A 19,566-nucleotide genomic window follows, 5' to 3' on the forward strand; every position below is an offset into this window, starting at 1 on the left:
ATTGAAGTATATAAATTGTGAATTACTTGAAATTAAACCTTTTTCAATATATATGAGACTCAGTGCAAAAAAAGTCGAATGACACTAGTGCTATTAGCACTTAGCACTTTGAGATTTTAAATGTAAAGTGCCTTATAAATAAAATGTTTTATTATTATTATTAATAGCCACGGTTACAGTAAAAAATTATAAGCTTCTTCCCCAAGTTGTAAGTAACTAAAGCACCATTATTATCAGTGTCATGCCCAGACTTTCCAGTGATGGTGCCATCAGTGATTGTAGCCATAAAGGTCTTGCCATGCTAGGAAAGCTTGTAGCATATCATTCTTAAAAGAATATCAACTTTTGATGTTCTATTAGAGCATCAACTCATTTTTTGTTAAATCAGACCTTGAGATGGAGCTGTACAAGATTTAAAGTCATAACAATGGTGCATCAGTGGCAACATTCCATTCTCTGTGCATGTGCCCTTTAAAGGATGAAATATTTCTATCTTTCTTCTTATCAATCTCTTGAAAAGGTAGGCAATATATGCAATTCCCCAAAATATTAAAGTACAGTAACCTTGAGGAGAAGTCAGACTTTGGCTTACAAGTTTTGTTTATGCACTACATCTGATGTGATCCTTTTTTTGCCTTTTTAAACTTTCATATTCTGGTCTTGTACACACTCAGGTAAGCAGAGGCTGGAATTCAGTCAGGCAAACAGTACAAATTAATTTTTCAGGTTTATGACCCTACATTATAAAACAGGAATGGCAGATGCAAGAATTAAGTGTACACTCTGTCTGCTTCACTTAGGCTTCCTATCCTTTACTAACATTTCCTTTGGGGTGTCATGCCAGGCCTTAAAAACAACTCCCTAATGGGAGCACACTGCCTCATTATTGTTCTCGGGATTTTCTTTTAAAGGAGAAGACTTGGACTTAGGGCCAGATTTACTAAAGGTTGGCTATTCTTAAAACGTGTGCAAACTTGATACCACCAGCAAAAAAAGTGCTATCTGATCTACTAACGGTGCGCAGTGAGGATTGCGTCTTTCATATGAGCAAAACAACACGCATTGACCATTTAGTACGTTTGCCTTAATGAATATGCAATATGGGGCGATTCTGCCCTAGCGTGCAAAATACTGGGAGGAGAAAATGCAAAGAAGTTAAGTTAGTACACGCATTGCGATTTACCAAGCCTGGCAAAAATTGCGGTTATTGTGACGGTGTCTGTATTTAACACCTTTTGAAGAACGTGCTAACCCAGGAGGCCAGTGTTACGCACAACAGGCTGCGGTTATGCAAGTTAGGAGGAGACATAAGCACAATCAAAGAAGGCGTTATTCCACACACATGTTCATATATTTGGAATGACAGCAGGAAACAGCATGATTAAACTATATTGTTGCCTATGTATAGCCAACAAAATTGAACATTCACAGCCTCTGCATTCTAAAGAATATCAACATTGACATTTATTTCTTCCTATTTCCCTCATTTCAAAACATTATATTTTAAACTGGGGATTTCCTTTTCCTCGGGCTGCGCGTCTCTCCCCCTGCTCATGCCCTCTGGTGCTCTCCTCTCCATAGTGCGCGCGTGTCTCCTTCCTCTATAGCCAGCTGCCGCTGCGCTTGGATGGGGGGACCTCACCTCTGCTTGTACCCCCACATTCGATTCTTCTTGCCAGAGCATTTATGTCCGATCAGACACAGCACTGGCCACCTTTCTTGTGCGCAACAATGTGCCGAGTGTCGCGCTTGAGTGCCACAGAGGAGACAGCTCGCACCTACTGCGTAATGTATGACAATTCATCTTCAAAAGATGGAGGGAAGAAAAGAGAGGCCCTGTTTAATGCCGAGATTTTCTTTTTGTAATATTCAGTTTTATCTGCTATAACTCGAAAATACTGTACATTTAATGCCTCTTCCACTGATACCTACGTTATTTTGTGCTTGCAGTCATCATGCTTTCCGTCCAAACTCTCCATGACTTAAACCAGTAGAACACACAAAAACCTAACTTAAATAGTACCTCGTTTAACCTACCCAAATTTAGTGTGCATACATGATTTACTTCTGCTTCACCTAGCCATTCCCTACTGGGAATGTGTACAAATACTCGTTGACGTTAATATTCAAGTAACGTTTCAGTACTGGTGCACCCGTGCATGCGTTATTATAGTTTAACTTAGTTACGATACATGTGTAACCACACTTTCTGAGTTGGTCTAGCTGAGACAACTGCTTTACTAAGCTATGCTAACTGTGAAAGGACACATTACGTCAAAAGGCAAGCGCACATAACAAAAAACAAAACAAAAGACGATGATGTAGTGCAAGATATGTAGCTTTCAACTTGCATATCATAATTCTAAATAAATTCTAGTTCAATGTTTTACCACAATGACCTTGTGCGCTTAAAACACAAAGAGAAACCTGCTGAGTCAGACAACAGGCAGTCTCAAATCACATCATTTGTTAGCCCTGTTAGCACACTTTGTTGTGATTAAACCAGAGCAAAGAAGATTAGCCTTATGTCCAGCTTAACTATTTACTATACAACTAAAATGGTGACTGTAGAAATGCCCCCATTACGTTTTGTGGAAGGAGAAAGCTTTCATGAGGTGATTTGTCATTTGTTATAGTCTCGAGCTATAAGAGAGGAAAAGTGTATGAGGAAAGAGCAGCCGAATTGTGCAGAACAGCAAAGTGACTGTTACTACAGGCTCATGGACAGCTCTTACCACAGAGTCATATGTTACCATCACTTGTCATTTCATTCAGAACTGGGATTTGAAGACAGCTGTCCTACAGACACACATCACTGATGAGTGACACACTGCAGTAAACTTAGCGAGACGGGAGGTCCGTGTCCGATGTTCTTTTTATAGTTAAAAAATATATAATTATCGAGTGCTAGTTCAGAAGATAGTGCCAAAAACCATGTATTCAGATTGCTATAAATTCCCATCCCTAGTGCTATTCCCTATGTTGGTGTCATATTTTAGCCATTCGGCTGAAGGTTGCATTTAAGAAGAGTTAAGTAGACTTATTTTGTTTTTTTGGATATTTTGTTCATAGTTTATCTCGGATCCTGAAACCAATAGTTTGAAATTATTTATTTTAAGTATTCATAGATATATTTTCTTTTAGAGTTTATTTACAGTTTTAATATGCAGCTCTGATTGATTGTAGAATGGGCGTTTCAAAGTTTCAAGTGACTATATATCTTTGTCTTGGGTAAGAAGTAATGTGTTTTTTCACATTGATTTTCATGTGCTTTATCTCATTGCTTCAAAACAGAACAGCAGAGATTTCCAATAATGTCAACAATATAAACTATACAGTCATTTTGATAAAAGGCAAATTAAGCATGTTTACAAAGATGGATTTACCGGCCACAGCAGGTGTCAGATCATTACAAGATGATTTTCAGACTGTACCATAAAATGCAGGAAAAACATATTCAGTGCTTTGGAACAACCCAGTGTTTCTTTGGAAATGCTTAAGAGCTAATTACAAACATTTGTTTTGTCAGATGTGTTTACATGTCTCCCATTTAAACATTAAAAGTCAATTGAGAGTTTTACTTTCTATTGTTCTTCATTTACTATGACAAACTTTGGCTGATCTGCTGCATCATCAATTGCTTATTTTGATTTTATTTTGCACTTTGCTTATAGTGCTTGCATACGGAGTTCTCTGATTGAGTTCTTTCATCCTGGTTGAAATCAGTATGCTGATGTTTTCTGTTTACAAGAATCTGTATTGGACTGTTTCTTATATTCATAGTAATTAATTTTATACTATACTCATAGACTTTGATACTCTAACTATTTACCATAAAGTATCAGACTGTTACCATGTGTACACACTTATTTTATTTATTTTACACACTAGGTTTATCTAAGAACACCAAGTTAGTCGGTTCAAATTGCTTAGTGCTTGTGTGCTATATGTTTAGGGTGAATATTGGCTTTTTTGGGTTACAGCTGAGAGAAGTCACAAATAATACATGCAATAATATTTACAACAAAATACAAATCTAGATGCACATTGCCTTTTTGTCAATAGTGAAAACAGAAACATCCAACTGCTCTCTGTGTTTAAAGTTAATGATATGCTATTCTTAAAAATAATGTAGGATTTTCATGGACGTTGACTTTGCAGGAATGCAAGATGTTAACACCATCCAAAAAAAAAAAGGGACCAGCCAACAAATCAATAAAATACAACAATCCCTTATCGATGCTTAACATTAACAACATTAACAGAACTTACCTATTTGAACCTCATGAAACAGTGAAAGTCATGATCATTGTTTTTAATTGAATGTATTTCTAAGTAATTAATATTGGTTAAAATATTAATTTTAACCAATATATGAAAACAGCAAGGAATATAAAACATAAAGTTTAGATGTTTGACTTCAGTAACATCGAGCTAGATGTGAGGTATTGAAACATTCTCTCCATTTGGGAATTTGACATGATACAATTATCACTTTCACCAAGGAGGTTATGTTTTCACTGTGTGTTTGTCAGCAGGACTACTGGAAAACAAGCCCTACATTTTTTATGAAACTTGGTGAAAAAGTGTAGCAAGGGTCAGGGAAGAACCTTTTCCATTTTGTCCAACGTCCTGATCCCACTTACAAACAGGTAACTTTAGACCATATGGATCTGTTTTACGAACAAGCAATTGAACTGTCCTGACTGTAACTCTGGTATCTAAACAACATCAAACTCGCTTACATGAATGTTAAGAATCTCATGTAATAGACAATAAATGCACAGCTCAGATGACTGTGTAGGCCTTTGCTCTTTAAAGTGCCCTTTTAGTGTTATTATAGGATTATTCAAGAGATATTAATTGAGGACATTATCATATTGAATATTTTACCCCTCGGATATCACCTTAAACCTCTACATGACTATTGTGCCAGTTAATGCGAAAACACAGATTCACAAACACTCGGAAAACATATTGTGAAAAATTATACATGTAAATAATTTGTCTGATAAAGTAGACTTCAGCTGTAAAAGACAAGTTTAACCAGCATCTAATAAATATGTTAGGATGGGACTTACCATAAACACAATATAAAAAGAGATCAGGAATGAGGCAAAACAACCTTGAGATATCCCAGGTTTTAGATGTTTTTTGAAATGACAATATTTAAATGATTGAGGCAAAAAAAGGACAAACCTATGCACATTCATAAAACATTGGTTCTTTCTAAACAAGAACTTAAATGGAAAAAGGTGGTTATTATTATCATGTAAAAAATATGAAGACAGTGTAGTGCCATTCATTTTAACAATATAATGCTTGAAATATGATCTTCTTCCTGGGTGGGCCATGCTTTGGGGTAGTAAAATGTTCAAGTGTTTACTTAGTACACACATGAATTTTGCAGTAGTATGAATGGGGAAGAGGAGAGATTTTATGACGCAGTTGCTTTGGCCAGAACTCTCAATCAGTTTGTACTTGCTGAACATGATGCAGTTGACGTAATCTGCTGTGTTGTGTAGAGTAATCCCTGGTTGTTACTCAGCTAGTTGCCTCATTGCAGACTCCTGAATAAAAGAGGGTCTGGCACATGTACAATAAGCCTGCTGTCAGTTTGATTGAGCCACTTCAGACTCAGTAGCTGAGACACAAAACACAATCACTGATTTGCTGTCAGTGCTCTGTTGGCGGCAGCAATGTTGATAAGTCCTGTCAAGAACTTGGAAAATTAAGATGTTTCAAAAACCCTTTCAATTTCTCATTCAGAACTAAATCTGCCATTAATCCCTGGAGGATAAAGAAACTTTGAGCGTTGATTAGAGAATGAATTTGACCGTCCATTTCTCCCTCTGAGCTTTTGAAAAAACTCTCAGTGCTAAAAACAAATTAAAGCTGAGAGAGAGAGAGAAAGAAGTTTTCTTTTTTGCTGCTGTGACAGTGACAGACCCTATTTTCCTTGTGACAGATCAAAGCGGCTCGGTTTGTGTGGATGCAGTTTGGTTCCCCGGGGCTTGTAATCATAGTGCCTCAACTCTCTGACTTCTTCAATGCAGACTCTATTGCATTTTCCTGCTCTCTGCCAGGCCAGATGCCAGCGTCATGATGCCCTTCACACCCTCCCCCACAGCTCCAAAGCCCCTGATAACTCTTCTTCTACTCTTTCCAGGCTCCTCTTCCTCCTACCCCCAGACCCATTGATGAACATACTCAGAGTCAGACAGTGCTCCCTGACACAGCAGCACGCTGGGGCTTGTCCCCGCTCTGACTGTCCCACAGCCCCGGAAGGGTAATGAAGGCAGCAGGAGGGCCGCCTTACTGCCTGCTTGTGTCGTGCTTCATCATTCCTGCCACAGCCAAAGGTTCTCTAATTAAGACACCGACATGGCCCGACAGATTATGTAGCAGCTGGATCATTAGCGTAAAGGGTCAAATGGCATACATCTCCGTGTAGCAGGCGGAGCTCCTTTCATCAACCTCTGTCTCTGTCAGCTCACCTCCAGCCGTCACCAGAAGGCTCTGCCTGTTTGTTCATCTCTGCTGCCAGCTTCAGCCCTTATTCATGCTGAGCGTGGGGGCTCAGAAAGAATAGAAACATTAACATCAGTACTACAAATCATTGAGATATAGAGATAAGGCAAATAGTTTTCCTCAAGGCTTTGAATTAGTTTACAGTGCACTGTGTTTCGCACGGATGCTTATATCTGTACAGCTGACAACCCAATGCAACCTCCCACCTGTCCCAAAGAAAGGCATGCAATACACATTTTTTGTTCAATTGTTTCTATTGCAGCAGCGTCTTTAATGCTTTTCAATGTCCTGAGCAATGCCTATGCTCGGCTTGTGTGTTCCTATACCCAGGTTCAGATTCTGTCTTTGGCACAAGCACACTGACTGACACAAATCCTTTATGGTTTGTATCAGACCCGGCGCCAGGATCTGAATTAAGCTGAGCCTCTTACCTGTTACAACTTCTCTTACCATATTCTATTGGCTTCTTTCAAAGATAATTCTCTGAAAAATGTACAACACAGAGAAAGCTATTTTTCACCCGTCAACTTTTAATACATATGTTAATTGACAGTTACAGTTACCAAACAGTTACTCTCTAGCAGAAGCAGTGTCGGTCATCGTGGCTGAGATCGATGAAGGAGAGATTGTGATTCTCAGAAAGTTGTCTGATTTTTCTTAGGGTGAAAGTTGAGTCCATGTCCTTCCCTTATTGCCTCCTCTGTTGCATTAACATAACCCTCTGTCCTGCTGCTGGCTAAAGTATCATAATGTTCTTGCAAGCGCATTAGTTTAACAAGCAGGGCAGAATCCAGACATTTTTGACTAGGGTGGCCCAACCAGGGCCTTGACTTATGCAGGGGTGGCATGAAGTCTGTGTGCATACACAAAAAGGATAATCATTTATTCACCCTTACTATCACAACTAATTATATCTACTAATTACATTGCTGCTCGTGCTATTTTATTTAGATTTCAGTGAGAAGGGTTGGCATATGTCGGGCATCCCTTCAACATAATAAATAAATGTACATTAGCCAATCTAATTAACTAACAGTATGACATTTATTTAAGCCTATTTATAAGTTAAAATAAGAATCCTTCATTAGGTGAACAGAAAGCAAGAAAAGCATATTGATTTTCAAAATTAGTTGTTCAATTATTAAGAGACTTGTCTCTATGAAAAAAAATAGCTTAGCAAGGAATATCCCTTTTTTTAATTATTCCATAGAATACTCTATTAATCGAGTACTGCATCCCTTATATGATTGTCCTGAAATATATCAATTACTGCAGAATACAATACAATATATGATTGTATTGTATCGTATTGTAACATGAGTAACCCTGCAATTCCTACTTGTAATCACATCTTTATGCATTTGTTGCTGTAAAGGTTCAAATAAATGTTTGTATATTCCATGATAAACTTAAACGTGTATCAAAAGTGTTTTGGCTGGATATGAAACATGATAAGTAATGAATTCATCTAAGGTCGGATCTACAGTCTAAAACATTTCACAGTGGAAATTGCACAGGTTGACGTTGTTTTGAAGGTGTGACATTTGCTAAAAATCTATGCCTGATAAGCATGGAGCAGGAATTAAAAGGGTGTACACTAATAAAGTGTTTAGGCCCTCTAAGTTAATATGTAGATTTATTTTCAAATAGGTCACATTTTAAAGGGGAAAATGACTGTCATTAGCAGCTTGTGAGTCACCTTTATTTCAATTACAGGGTGGAGAAATGTACTCGTTTGTCTTTTCGGTGATGAGGAACGGTTCTCTAACAGTAGGCTGACTCACCTGTCAGTATTCAGACAGCAAGTGGACTCATCTTTTAGTCTGCTCATGACTGCAGTGTTACATCAAAGCCTTTTCATCAAGAACTCCAACCTGTGAACAAACATGGTGCAAATTTTAATAAAGGAAGAATAAAAAACACATTCAACATTCTCTTTTTACAGGCAAACAGACTAAAGTGAAACACTAACTGAAACCCATCATTAAGTATCAAAAGCTTGAAATGTGGCTGTAAATCATTTGTTGTTTTTTTGTCTTGTTGAGCTAGAACCAGTTGTGGGCAGCTTGTTTTCTGTCATTTTAAAAAGATTTCAAAGATGACAAGTTTTCACATCATAAAAACACACATCACCCTACAGCATAGCCTTTCTTTGATGTTGTCCACCTTTGAGCTTACTAGTTTGCTATATGGCTATAAATGCTGCTTTAATGTTGTTGCTATTGCCCTTCCCACAGCTTTGGGTTTAGCCCTAAGTTGATTAATAGTCAACACTTTGGTAAAAATATGAAGGTTTGAAATGTACAAATTAACAAGACATTGGTATCTGCTGTAGGAGATGTTGAAGTAGATTCAGACTTTTAGTGTTACCTTTTTGTAAAAATGTTATTCCTGGCATGAATTAAAGGTTAATAACACAGATGCTGTTCTCCATCAGAGCAACCCTTTTAAGCCTAAAGAGAAAATCTTTTGATAACCAAAGGATGTTTGATGTTCGGTATCACTTAGTATCCAACAGTACTTTAAACAAAACAATATATCTTTAATTTCTAAGTGATTATAAAGAATTATTTAAAACCAATGCACATTAATGATCTCCCCGGACTCAATTTGGTTTATCCAATTTTGTGTATTATGTCTGGATGTATGAAAATTTGCCTTCATCATCTGTCTCTGCCTGTCTACACTGATAGCAGATATTGAATTGGCAGCTGGGCACCAGCTAGCCCCTGCTGTGTGAGATCAATTGAAAGAGACAACCACAAACTGCTTATGGCCGACTGGCGCCAAAGGAGATCGCCCAATTTAGGATTTCATTACTTTTCCTGCTGCATCTTGTACTGACAGCAAACTTCTATAAATATTTTTTATTTTTATTCTGAAACAACCTTCTTTTTTTAATCACTAAGAAGTAAGGAAGATATTACATTTTTGATCTATTTTGTTGAGGTAAAATACAAGTTTGAACCACAGATAAAAAGCAACTGGTTCATATGTAAAAGACAATTGAGAAAGATTCCATATATCAACCTTTTTAAACGACACTGTATTTGAGACATTGAGGACTTTCAAGACCTGCCTGACAATTTCAGTGCACGCTCAAAGCCACACATGCTCAAACACACACAAACACAAAAGTACACACTCGTCTTATTAAATCATTATATTCACCATTCTTATTAAAGAGAAAAATACCACAACTTGTATGGATTTCTCTTTCTCTTGAGTGTTCCCCTTTTTTTCCTCTCCGCCAGATTGCAATGTCATCCTGCTCAGTTTTTTTTCTTCTCTACAAATGCCTGAGTTCACCTACGTGTGTAACTTTATGCCTTTCTACTTTGCCCCTCTATTTTAAGACCAGGAGGACAGTGTGCTGAGAGGGACAGAGAGAGGCAGGCTGTTGTGGGCGGCACTCTGGGTAGCATGGCCGACTCTCACAGAGCAGCCGTGGACGTTTTGCAAAACGACACTGGCTGGCTTGTTTACGGCAGAGGCTCCATTTGGGGGGAGGAAGGGGAGGAGGCAGGAAAGCTGGCAGGCAAAGAAGAAAGGAGAGGGGGTTTACTACCCTCAAGAGAGTCGGAATTCCTCCTGAGCCATTCCCCCATTTGGCTGGCAGTTGTGAAAACAATTGCCTGGCATTTACTCCCTCTGTGTGCAGATGGAGTCCCAGCTATGAGTCAGCTTTGAGAGCAGCAAGTGGTGGAGAAAGTGGTGGGATTGATCTCCTGCACAGCGAAATATATATGCATACTTTACAGAGACACTTGGTTTTTGATGTAGGGCAAACTGTTTAGAGCTGCTTCTTCGCTTCAATTTCTTTTAATTCTCTGCTGTACTGCTGATATGCATAATATTTTATCTCAAATGTTTAGTTGCTCCATGTAGCAAAGAGCAATTAACTAATAAAAGCATTTCTGTTTCCTGTTTCTCCAGAGTCGACCTACAGAAGCGGATGTCTTGAGCTAAGCGAGACTTCAAACTCAACCTGTCATCTGCCCCGCTTGTTATTCCGCACCTGGTCCACTCTCCTTCCGGTGCAGAGCACCCAACACCGCCTCCACCTTTTCCCCACCCCCTTCCTGCCCAGCCTGCCGTCACCATGACGTCGGAGCTGGAGAGCAGCCTCACCTCCATGGACTGGCTTCCTCAGCTGACCATGCAGGCGGCCATCCGCAAGGCAGATGCCCAGAATGCCCATGGGCCAGGCATGGGCAAGAAGAGTGCCCTACTGGATGCTAACACCACGCTGGACCAGGAGGAGGTGCAGCAGCACAAGGACGGCAAGCCTCCATACAGCTACGCCAGCCTTATCACGTTTGCTATCAACAGCTCCCCAAAGAAGAAGATGACTTTGAGCGAGATCTACCAGTGGATCTGTGATAACTTTCCCTACTACAGGGAGGCGGGCAGCGGCTGGAAGGTGGGTAAAAAAGACCTTCTGCCTTTTTTTATATGGCGATGTTCCAATACCAACACTGATTTCCAGACCAAAGACTGTAGTATCAGCTGATACTGAGTATCCCTCTGTAACTAGCATGATTTAAAAAAAAAAACTATCAGTAGAAAACACTGATTTCTGACATTTTGCAAGCTTTGTGTTACATTACATTATCTGCTAGCACTGAGGGTAGGTTAATAAATCATAGTCTCAGATGAATGCATATTAGAGGAAGATACTGATGCACTGGTGTAATACACATCATTATTTGTATTGGTGACGGTGACAGTAATGGGGCATCTCTCATTTTTAGACAACATAAAAAATGAACACCATGATGATGAAATTGATGCTTTCTGTTAATAGTAAGTCTTCTTCTCTTAGATCTTTGGGTTTCTGCAACGCAATATACAGTAACTTTTATCAGTTTTTTGTTCATATAAATTCTTGCAGAGCATTCTCTCTTTTATAAACTATCGACAGCATTTGTAAAAAAAAAAAAAAAAAAAAAAAGAGTTACATAGTCTTCAAAATGAATCAGTGTTTTTGTGTATGTTGGGTGGCTCAAATTGAGTTAGAAGCCATTGGTAATCACCCTCGTCACTTCTGTGGAAGCTTAGAGAAACTATGAGTGTGCCAAATCACACTAAGTGCCTTACTCCAGTGAGTGAAAAATGGTGCAGCCCTGAGAGAACCATATGAAGTGTAAAACCCTGGATTAATATTCAGAGAAGTGGCCCCTATCTGTGCGAACACAGACTAAATAGCCTATTCATGGGTGGTATTATTCATTGCAGATGCCTTGATAGGAGAAGGCCATTATGCAGAAGGAGAGAGCCAGTGCTGCTGTGTCATCATCTCAAGGAGCCCATGATATACCGAGATGAAGCTATGCTGATTGCCTTTTAAAGGGCCCAGATGGAAATTGATATTAGAATGAGTTTTCCAATCAGTCAACGTTTATTGGAAATAGAATCTTAGGCACTGCTTTATTGCAGTCAGACAAGATGTATGAAGCCCATTTCCTGGGGCGACAAGATCTGGCGTTGGGACCGGGTGGATGGAGGTGTGTGTGTTCTCGTGTGCATGTGAAGAAGAGATGAGAAGGCATGTGTTACTGTAAATGAATGATTTTCAGAGTAAGTGGCAATGCCTTTTGTGAGGAGATTAATTGTTTTATTCTGCAACCCATGTTTTCTCTTTTACCTTCAACATTCCTTATTTAACTGTCAGTAACATAACAGCATATGTGCTGTCAGTCAGTCTGCATGCATTCCTATATTCAGTAACAGTCATTCTCATTCAGTAGGGAGGTCACCTCTATATTTTCTATACAGCCTTCCATCTTTACCATTGAATTTAACCATTTAATGCAGACAAGCAATTCTCTCCAGACATTGGTTCAAGGTTGCAGCAGTGTTTTTCATTCTCCTTTGTTACTGCGTTATGAAGGTTACCAGATCCGGTTGCAGAGTATGTAGCACATACTTGACTGCCTGTATCCATTTAGAATGTGTTCCTATATCGTTTTTGTTAAGATTGTAGCTTTTATTAAAAGCAAATGTAGGTGGCTTAAACTTGTTGAAATATTACACAGACTTTAGCTCTGATATTATGGTGTGTCATGGAGTTCGACCAACTAAAATATCTGTCGATAAGACATTACATTTAGTTGACACCTTCTTTTGGAACATTTGAATGCAAACACTTTTTATACATTTAAGCTAGGGTGGCCTCAGTGGGAGTTACACTTGTAATGCTGGCAGTGTTAAGGCTTTTCCCTACCTGCTAAGTCACATTCCCACTGTAGACCGGCAGAAATAACTACATGATATTAATCCACTTATAAGCTTCCCTAATGTGTGCCAAGCTTTTGGTCCTTTTGTTGTCAAATGCAGCTTAATCGTGAAGGTCAATCAGCTGCTGATCTTTGTAAAGTAATCCTTTATGCCATTGTTATGCAATAAAACCTTGTATTAAATACCTCAAAGTTAGAAATAGATGTTATAAAACGATTTGGAAACTTTATGAAATCCAAATTGTGAGGAGCTGTTTTGAAAATGCAGCTGATCTACTGTTTGTCTACAATATTATTGATAGCTAACCAGTAGTGGGTTTATTCCTCTTTTGGATGAATTGACTAAGGCAGATTTCCTATATTTGACTTTCAAGCAGTAGTACATCATACAAGAAGTTTTCTTTAAATTCACATTATTGCGCCATTAAAAACAAAACTGAAGTTGAACTTGAAGGTCACATTAAACATGTTTTTGTGTGTAAAGCATGAACTAAGGTGGCATCATAAAAGTACAGTTGACAATTAATGAAATATAGGTACAAGGTTACCGAAGACATGTTTTTGTTTAAAAATGGTGTGAATTTAATTTAAAGGTTGGTGTCTTAAAAAGTCACTTAAATAATCCACTCAGCGAGTCAGTCCAGAGTTATAATGCATTTTTTAAAATATGTTTATCCACTAATAACGTTTGATGAGGCCCATCAGATTAAGTGGACCAACAGGCTTTGACCAAATATTAAATTAGAAGAGATTTATTGTGTTTGTGTTCAAAATATTTCTTCTTTTTTTTTTACTATAGAAAAAAACAAACATGAAAACATTACATGCCGGGGTGGATGAATTTTTTTTTTTAAGTGTGAAACATAATGTAGATTTGACATTACTGAGATGATGTCTTATGTATCAGTATAAGTTACTGATTCAGTCAGCGTTGGAGGAGACTGACGCTCTTCAAGCAGTTTCTGGTTTAGTGACGATTGCACAGATCTACAGATTCTGGCCTGAATGTGGGCTGCAACTGTAGAAATACCCCTCACATTTAAAAGTGTGAAGAACCACATCACTCTAACCAGGATGCTGTACAGCACAGGAAACACTAAAAAAAAAAGTGGTTTGAAGATGTGCTCATAGGCTAGAGCCTGCGTCACGATCCTTTCTCAGTTCTTGTTAACAGGGTGTTTTCCCTGTCACAGTTTTTTTTAATACTGAGAATCCAAACACCTGAGACAATGTGTATATAAGTATACAATCTGTTCATTGCATAAGACATGTGATAGGATTCCAAGAGTGCTGTTTCCATGCCCGGGGTATTTGAACGAGTTCCAGTAGCCTTAGGTTTGTTCTTAATGTTTTTGTGCTTGGAGCATTTTCACAACCCATCACACAAATGATATTTCCATCTAAGCCTGTGCAAGCGCCTGGGAAACGTCTCTCTCCCAATCTTCAGGAGGTCACCAGGAGCATGTTCAGTCGTGAGAGTTTTTCAGAGATGTGTCTTTGGAAATGTAAAGTAGCATGACCTACACCTCACTGAAATTGTATTATTCTGTAAAATGCATGAAGTAGTAAAGATTTCCCTCTACTGTGAGTATTAATATGCTGTAAATCCATCTATAGTGTGGCTGAGTATGCATGTTTGTGTGTGTAATTAGTTGGAAGAGAGCTTGCCTGGGTGGGGTGAATGTAGGTCGGATGTAGTCATCGCTCCTCTGTTCCCCTGGAGATGTCAGTTGCAGGAATTTGGGACTCAGAGCACGCATGCGTCTGCTCTGTATGATAATGCAAGCTGTGCCGGCGAGAGGAGGCCAGGCTAATCTGGGCACCAGCAACTCATTTAGTCATCTCAATAGAACTCCATTAGCCTGCGCTTTTAAGAAATATCAATAAGTGCTGTCAATAAAAACAGATAATTCATCAAGGTCAAAAAAAATGTGAACGCTGCCTTCAAGAGTGCAGAATGTGTGTTTGGCATCCATGAGCAAGCCATTAGACGGTGCTTTTTATTTTATATTTTTTAAACCTCTCCAGCTCTATGAGGTATTCATACTGTGCAGGTTTGTCTAAGCAGTCTTTTGTGCGACTCAGCTTGTATACTGTAGCTTCTGTGTCCTTCTGTTCGTTGGATGGCAAGAGAGACAGATTCCTTTCTGTTATTTCTTATAGCAACACTCCTATACACATATTTCCAAGATCAGTATTGAGCTTTGCTTGCTTTTTTTTTTTTGCATAATGCTGTATAATGTTTCTATACATACTTTTTATAGGGATGTCAAGAAACCAGAATTCTAAACTTTGACATGATAGTAGAAAAAAATCTAATTATATAAAATCCTTTCCACAACAGCAAATATAAAAGTCCTTGTCCTAATGTTGGGTAGTTTTTTATTTTTAATTACCAAACTTTGCTGGCATATTTCTGCATGAATACATTTGTAATGTTGCCAATGTATGCAATTTAGACAGTACTCTCTACCTTCTGGTCCTGGCATTTTTTGATTAGATTATAACAGAAGATCAGTATTTTATTAAAAGCATTGGAACTTTTGATACTATTGATTATTAATATAATAGAGATAGCATTGTTTTAAAACGCATTGTATAGAATAGTATTGAAAATGCTGAGAAACTAAGTCTCTTATTTGTCATAGATCATACTCTGTGCTTATTTGAAAGTCATCCCAGGTAACTCCCAGTTTGCCCAGTTGATTCTCAATCTTTATTTGATGACCAGTTGAGATGAGACTTACTTATACCTCATCGTTAGACACGTTGGATACTCAGAGCTTTATGCATTTATTCTCAAAGAAAGGAGTTAAAGATGTGGTTGATTGGTGTAATTAGTAATTCAGAGACTAGAATAGGCTGTTGTCATGACTTCTCAATTCTTCTCCATCTCTTATTGTATGTGTACTTGCGTGTCAAGAATGACGAATCAGCGCGTTCTCACTTTTGCTTCAACTGTTTGTGGGGAACTTGCTGCATGAATGATTTGCAAAGGCATAGCTTCTATACGCAGACAGCTGCAGAGGAGGGTATTCCCCCAGTCAACCTCTACCTACATACAACATGCATGGGCACTTGGATTGAAGAGACTAGCTAGCAGGCTGAACAAACCATAAAGGTTTTGGATTTCATGTAAGTTAGTTCATGTGTTGCTCTGTTGGTGAGTATTGCTTGGTGTTTTAAAGCTTAATTGGATCATAGAATATTGGAAAGCCTGTGTAAAAATGATAACTGTGTCGGTATTATTTGTATTATTACAAGACTTACAAGTCAGTGCAGTTTGGTGAGAATGTGTCATTTCAACTTGTGAAATTGAAAATGACATATTCAAATGACTGCTTAATTATATGTCAAAAAAATCTCTAAGATGTCAGCGGTTGCTACAGTAACACCTTTGTAGAGGATGGACTAATTTAAGAAAAAAGACTTCTAATTAATCTACATTGACTGTTTGCAGTCCTTTTTCCAGATTCACCTCGGATGAGTCTCTTTTTATTGCAGTTCTGCCAAAGACGGAGTGACAGTGTGAGAGATTTATTTTCTGGTACATTTTCTTTCTTTTTTTCATGTCAGCAAAGGTATTGAATAGAGACTCCACATACTCTCTCAAATGTTGACCTCCTTGCTCGTCTCAAACCTTCTCCCGGCTCCTTGTGGGCTCACTTCAGGCAAAGTGTGTAAATTCCCCTCTGCATTTCTTCCAGGTGAAGAATGCCAAAGAAAATCTGGAGCAATTCTCAACCAGTTGAAAAATGCTTGAAATGTTTGCTCTTGAACTTTAACTGTTGAGGAGATTGTTGCTACTGGCATGATTTTATTTTTTTATCTGGTCCACACCTGTGTACAGGAGAGAAAATTAGCTGCGAGAGAATGTAGGTTGCTGTTGATTGCCTAACAAACATCTCTTCTCCCTCTGCTTTTTCACTCAGGCCCATAGCTCTTCCATGGTCTTGTTAACAGGGAAATATAGCTTTGGTCTGTAAATCGTCCGGTGTGCAGAGATGGGGCACAGAGCTGCCTTCTACAGGGGCCCTGGACCTTGCTTTGATCTCATTATAAAATGCAAATACACGGTACCCTAAACAGATCAAAGGTTCAACTTCCCATTGGATCTGAGGCTTAATAATAGCAGCCCGGAGCAGTTTTCTATTTTTTAAGAAGCGATTTGGGTAGCTACTCGTCCTCCAGGACATTATTTACTCTGGAGATAATGTTCCTGCCTCTGACTGGTGACTAGCCACAGCTCAGAAAATCCCTGCTCCTGTTGCTTATTTGAATAAGATTGGTCAGGTATGAGGAATTTGCGTCTTCTGCCCCTATCTCCCACCTCAAGCTTAGGTTTGCAGGGCCTGAAATCTGAAAGTGTAAAATTGCTTCGGTGCTAGGCTCTCTGATACCTTCATCTACTTTCTCAGCCTGTATCATCATTACACAGTGGAGCAAGAATTTAAATTTTAAGCACTTTGCTGTTACTGTATTTCTCAACAGCACTGATGCATATTTAGAGCACTACTCTTTTTCTTTTATAACCCAAACTCCAACCTGACATAATCCTTTTTACAAAGGTCATTCATTTCTCCAGTGTCTTATGAACCTTGGCTGAGGTGTAGTGTGATCAGTGGTGAGGTAGATGTTTGCTACTTAAAAAAAAAAAAAGAAGAAGCTGGATTCCTCTTAATTGTAGAGACAGTAGAAGTGGCTGTGTGCTAGCCCGACACTCACTTTGTCAGGTGGTGGGAGGGGTAGTGATTCACTCGGCAGCCAGTTTGATCCTGCTGTGAGGCGGGTTCCCGTGTCAGGAAGCTCCAGCCTGGCCACCCGCCCACCAGCCTCACCTTGCGCCCGCCTACTAGCGCCCCACCGCTCACGCTCTGGCCCTAAGAGTGGGTGGAGAGAGCAGGCTGGCAGGCCTTGGCACGGATACATTTTGGCAGGAGCTGCTGTCCCCACACTCCGCCGAGTGAAGTGCTGACTGCAGTGCAGAACATAAAAGGCCCTAGGCTTCTATCGCTTTCTCTTGTGGCCTGCAGGCCTGTGTAGAGATGTGGGCTTCAATTTTACTTGAAACTGTAGCTTTCTTTTGACAGTCATAGCCACTGCTTAACAGTTCATCCCCTATATATATGACTTCTGTTATCATCTTAAACAGCCATTAACCCTTAGCAGCTTCCTCCCAGCTGCTCTCTTTGCTCAGAGAGATGTGCGATGCAGCAGCCAGTTGTAAAACCTCATGACCATGGTCATCAATTGATTCAGCGAACTTCCTCCTCCGTGATAATGAGATGTGATGAAGTCCATACCTGACTCACAGATGGGGACACACCACTTGTGCCGCCACGTTTTTTTCTTCTTCTCTAAGAATCGTTTGATTGCAGATCACAGTGGACAATGATGGGTTGTTGATCCATGCACACGTTCTTAGTCACAGCTCCAAGCCATTGTAAAAAGTGTTAATCAGTTGTATTGTTGAGGCCTGCCCTTCAGTTTGTAATTATGAAGAAATATGAGAGGCTAAAAAGGCTGCAGGATCTCTGTCATCATAGTCAGGTTTGGGGGGGGAGCTATCTTTTCTCTTGGTTAGTTAAGACCTGACCCTTGTCTTAGCTGCAAAGGGGCTATGATAAAGACTGCGCTATAGACTGAAAATTCAGCTCACTGGCGTTAGTCAAAACCTTAAGATTCTCGAAATAACCGAGGATGTGGTCAGGATCTTTATTTTTATTTTTTTATTTTACAGAGCTCTCCCTTTATGTGGGGACTGAGATCATCACCTCCAGTATTCAGCGTTCTTTCTTTGTCACAGAACTGAAGCCGGAAGCTCAGCTGGGCAAGAAAATCAACCCTGGTGCCAAAGTTAAAGTTATGAACTGCAAGGAATTTGAAATACATTTGAGAACAACTTATAACTGGAAAAATCATTAGCTGGATTTTTCAGAGGGGACGGGGAGGATGAAGACTATCTGAGGCTGCTAAGAAACTCTTTAGTCATCCTTCTGTGGCGAGAAAGATTCTGACAAAAATAGGTCTCTGCTCTCCCTGTATTTTAACTTAGTTTCCCCAGTGAGTGCCCTCTGCCCTCCTTCGTTTTTCTACTTGGTTGGTTGTCTTCTTTGTGTAACGCTGTGTACAATAAGCACAGTATTGTTGAGACTGTAAAGATTTTAACTCCATCATATTCCATCAGCTCCCTTTCATCTTTTTGAGGCTTTTTGTGTTGTAAAGGTTAAGATTTAAATCCAAAACAGTCAATCAGGGCTTTTTATGCTGTAATTATGCTTTAATTAGATAGACAGGACAGTGGATAGAGCCGTAAATCAGGGACAGAGAGAGCGGGGAATGACAGGAGATAAAGGAGCCAAAGGTCTGATTTTATCTCAGGCCGTCCGCTTAGTGGACTACAGCCTCCGTACATTAGGCGCGCAAACTAACCACTAGGCCACTGGTGCCCTTCAAGTAATTGTTCTAACAAGCTCAATTTAAAAATAACTTACTTACTTGGATGCATAATCTATTTTGTTAAATATGTATGTTTTTTATGATTATTTTCTTTGCAGGGCGTGCTCTGACTTTATTGTTAGCAATACTGTGAGAAATATGTTTTCTCCAATTTAGCTTTTTCGCTGGCCGTCGGGGCCGCCGCGGCCACTGTGACACAAAACCGGCCTGTCGGCAGCAAACGTCTCGCTGCTATATTGCTATATTGCCGTCGCTGCCAGCTCAGCAGCCGAGACATAAGGCCTGCCTGTCGGCAGTGAGGATGAGGAGCCCGGGCCGGCTCGAGCTGGGGTGGACT

General features: G+C 39.4%; 1 protein-coding gene across 1 annotated transcript in view; it reads left to right on the top strand.

Annotated features, from left to right (window-relative positions):
* foxj3 (forkhead box J3) overlaps window positions 1-19,566 on the top strand; it is a 78,227-nt gene that overhangs the window by 22,209 nt on the left and 36,452 nt on the right. The window contains exon 2 of the mRNA XM_020628996.3: window positions 10,468-10,954. Within this exon, the coding sequence (XP_020484652.1) occupies window positions 10,634-10,954 (321 nt within the window). The 5' untranslated portion in view covers window positions 10,468-10,633. The remainder of the gene's footprint in view (window positions 1-10,467; window positions 10,955-19,566) is intronic.

The sequence above is a fragment of the Labrus bergylta genome, chromosome 5 (genome assembly GCF_963930695.1).
Source record: "Labrus bergylta chromosome 5, fLabBer1.1, whole genome shotgun sequence".
Classification (NCBI taxonomy): domain Eukaryota; kingdom Metazoa; phylum Chordata; class Actinopteri; order Labriformes; family Labridae; genus Labrus; species Labrus bergylta.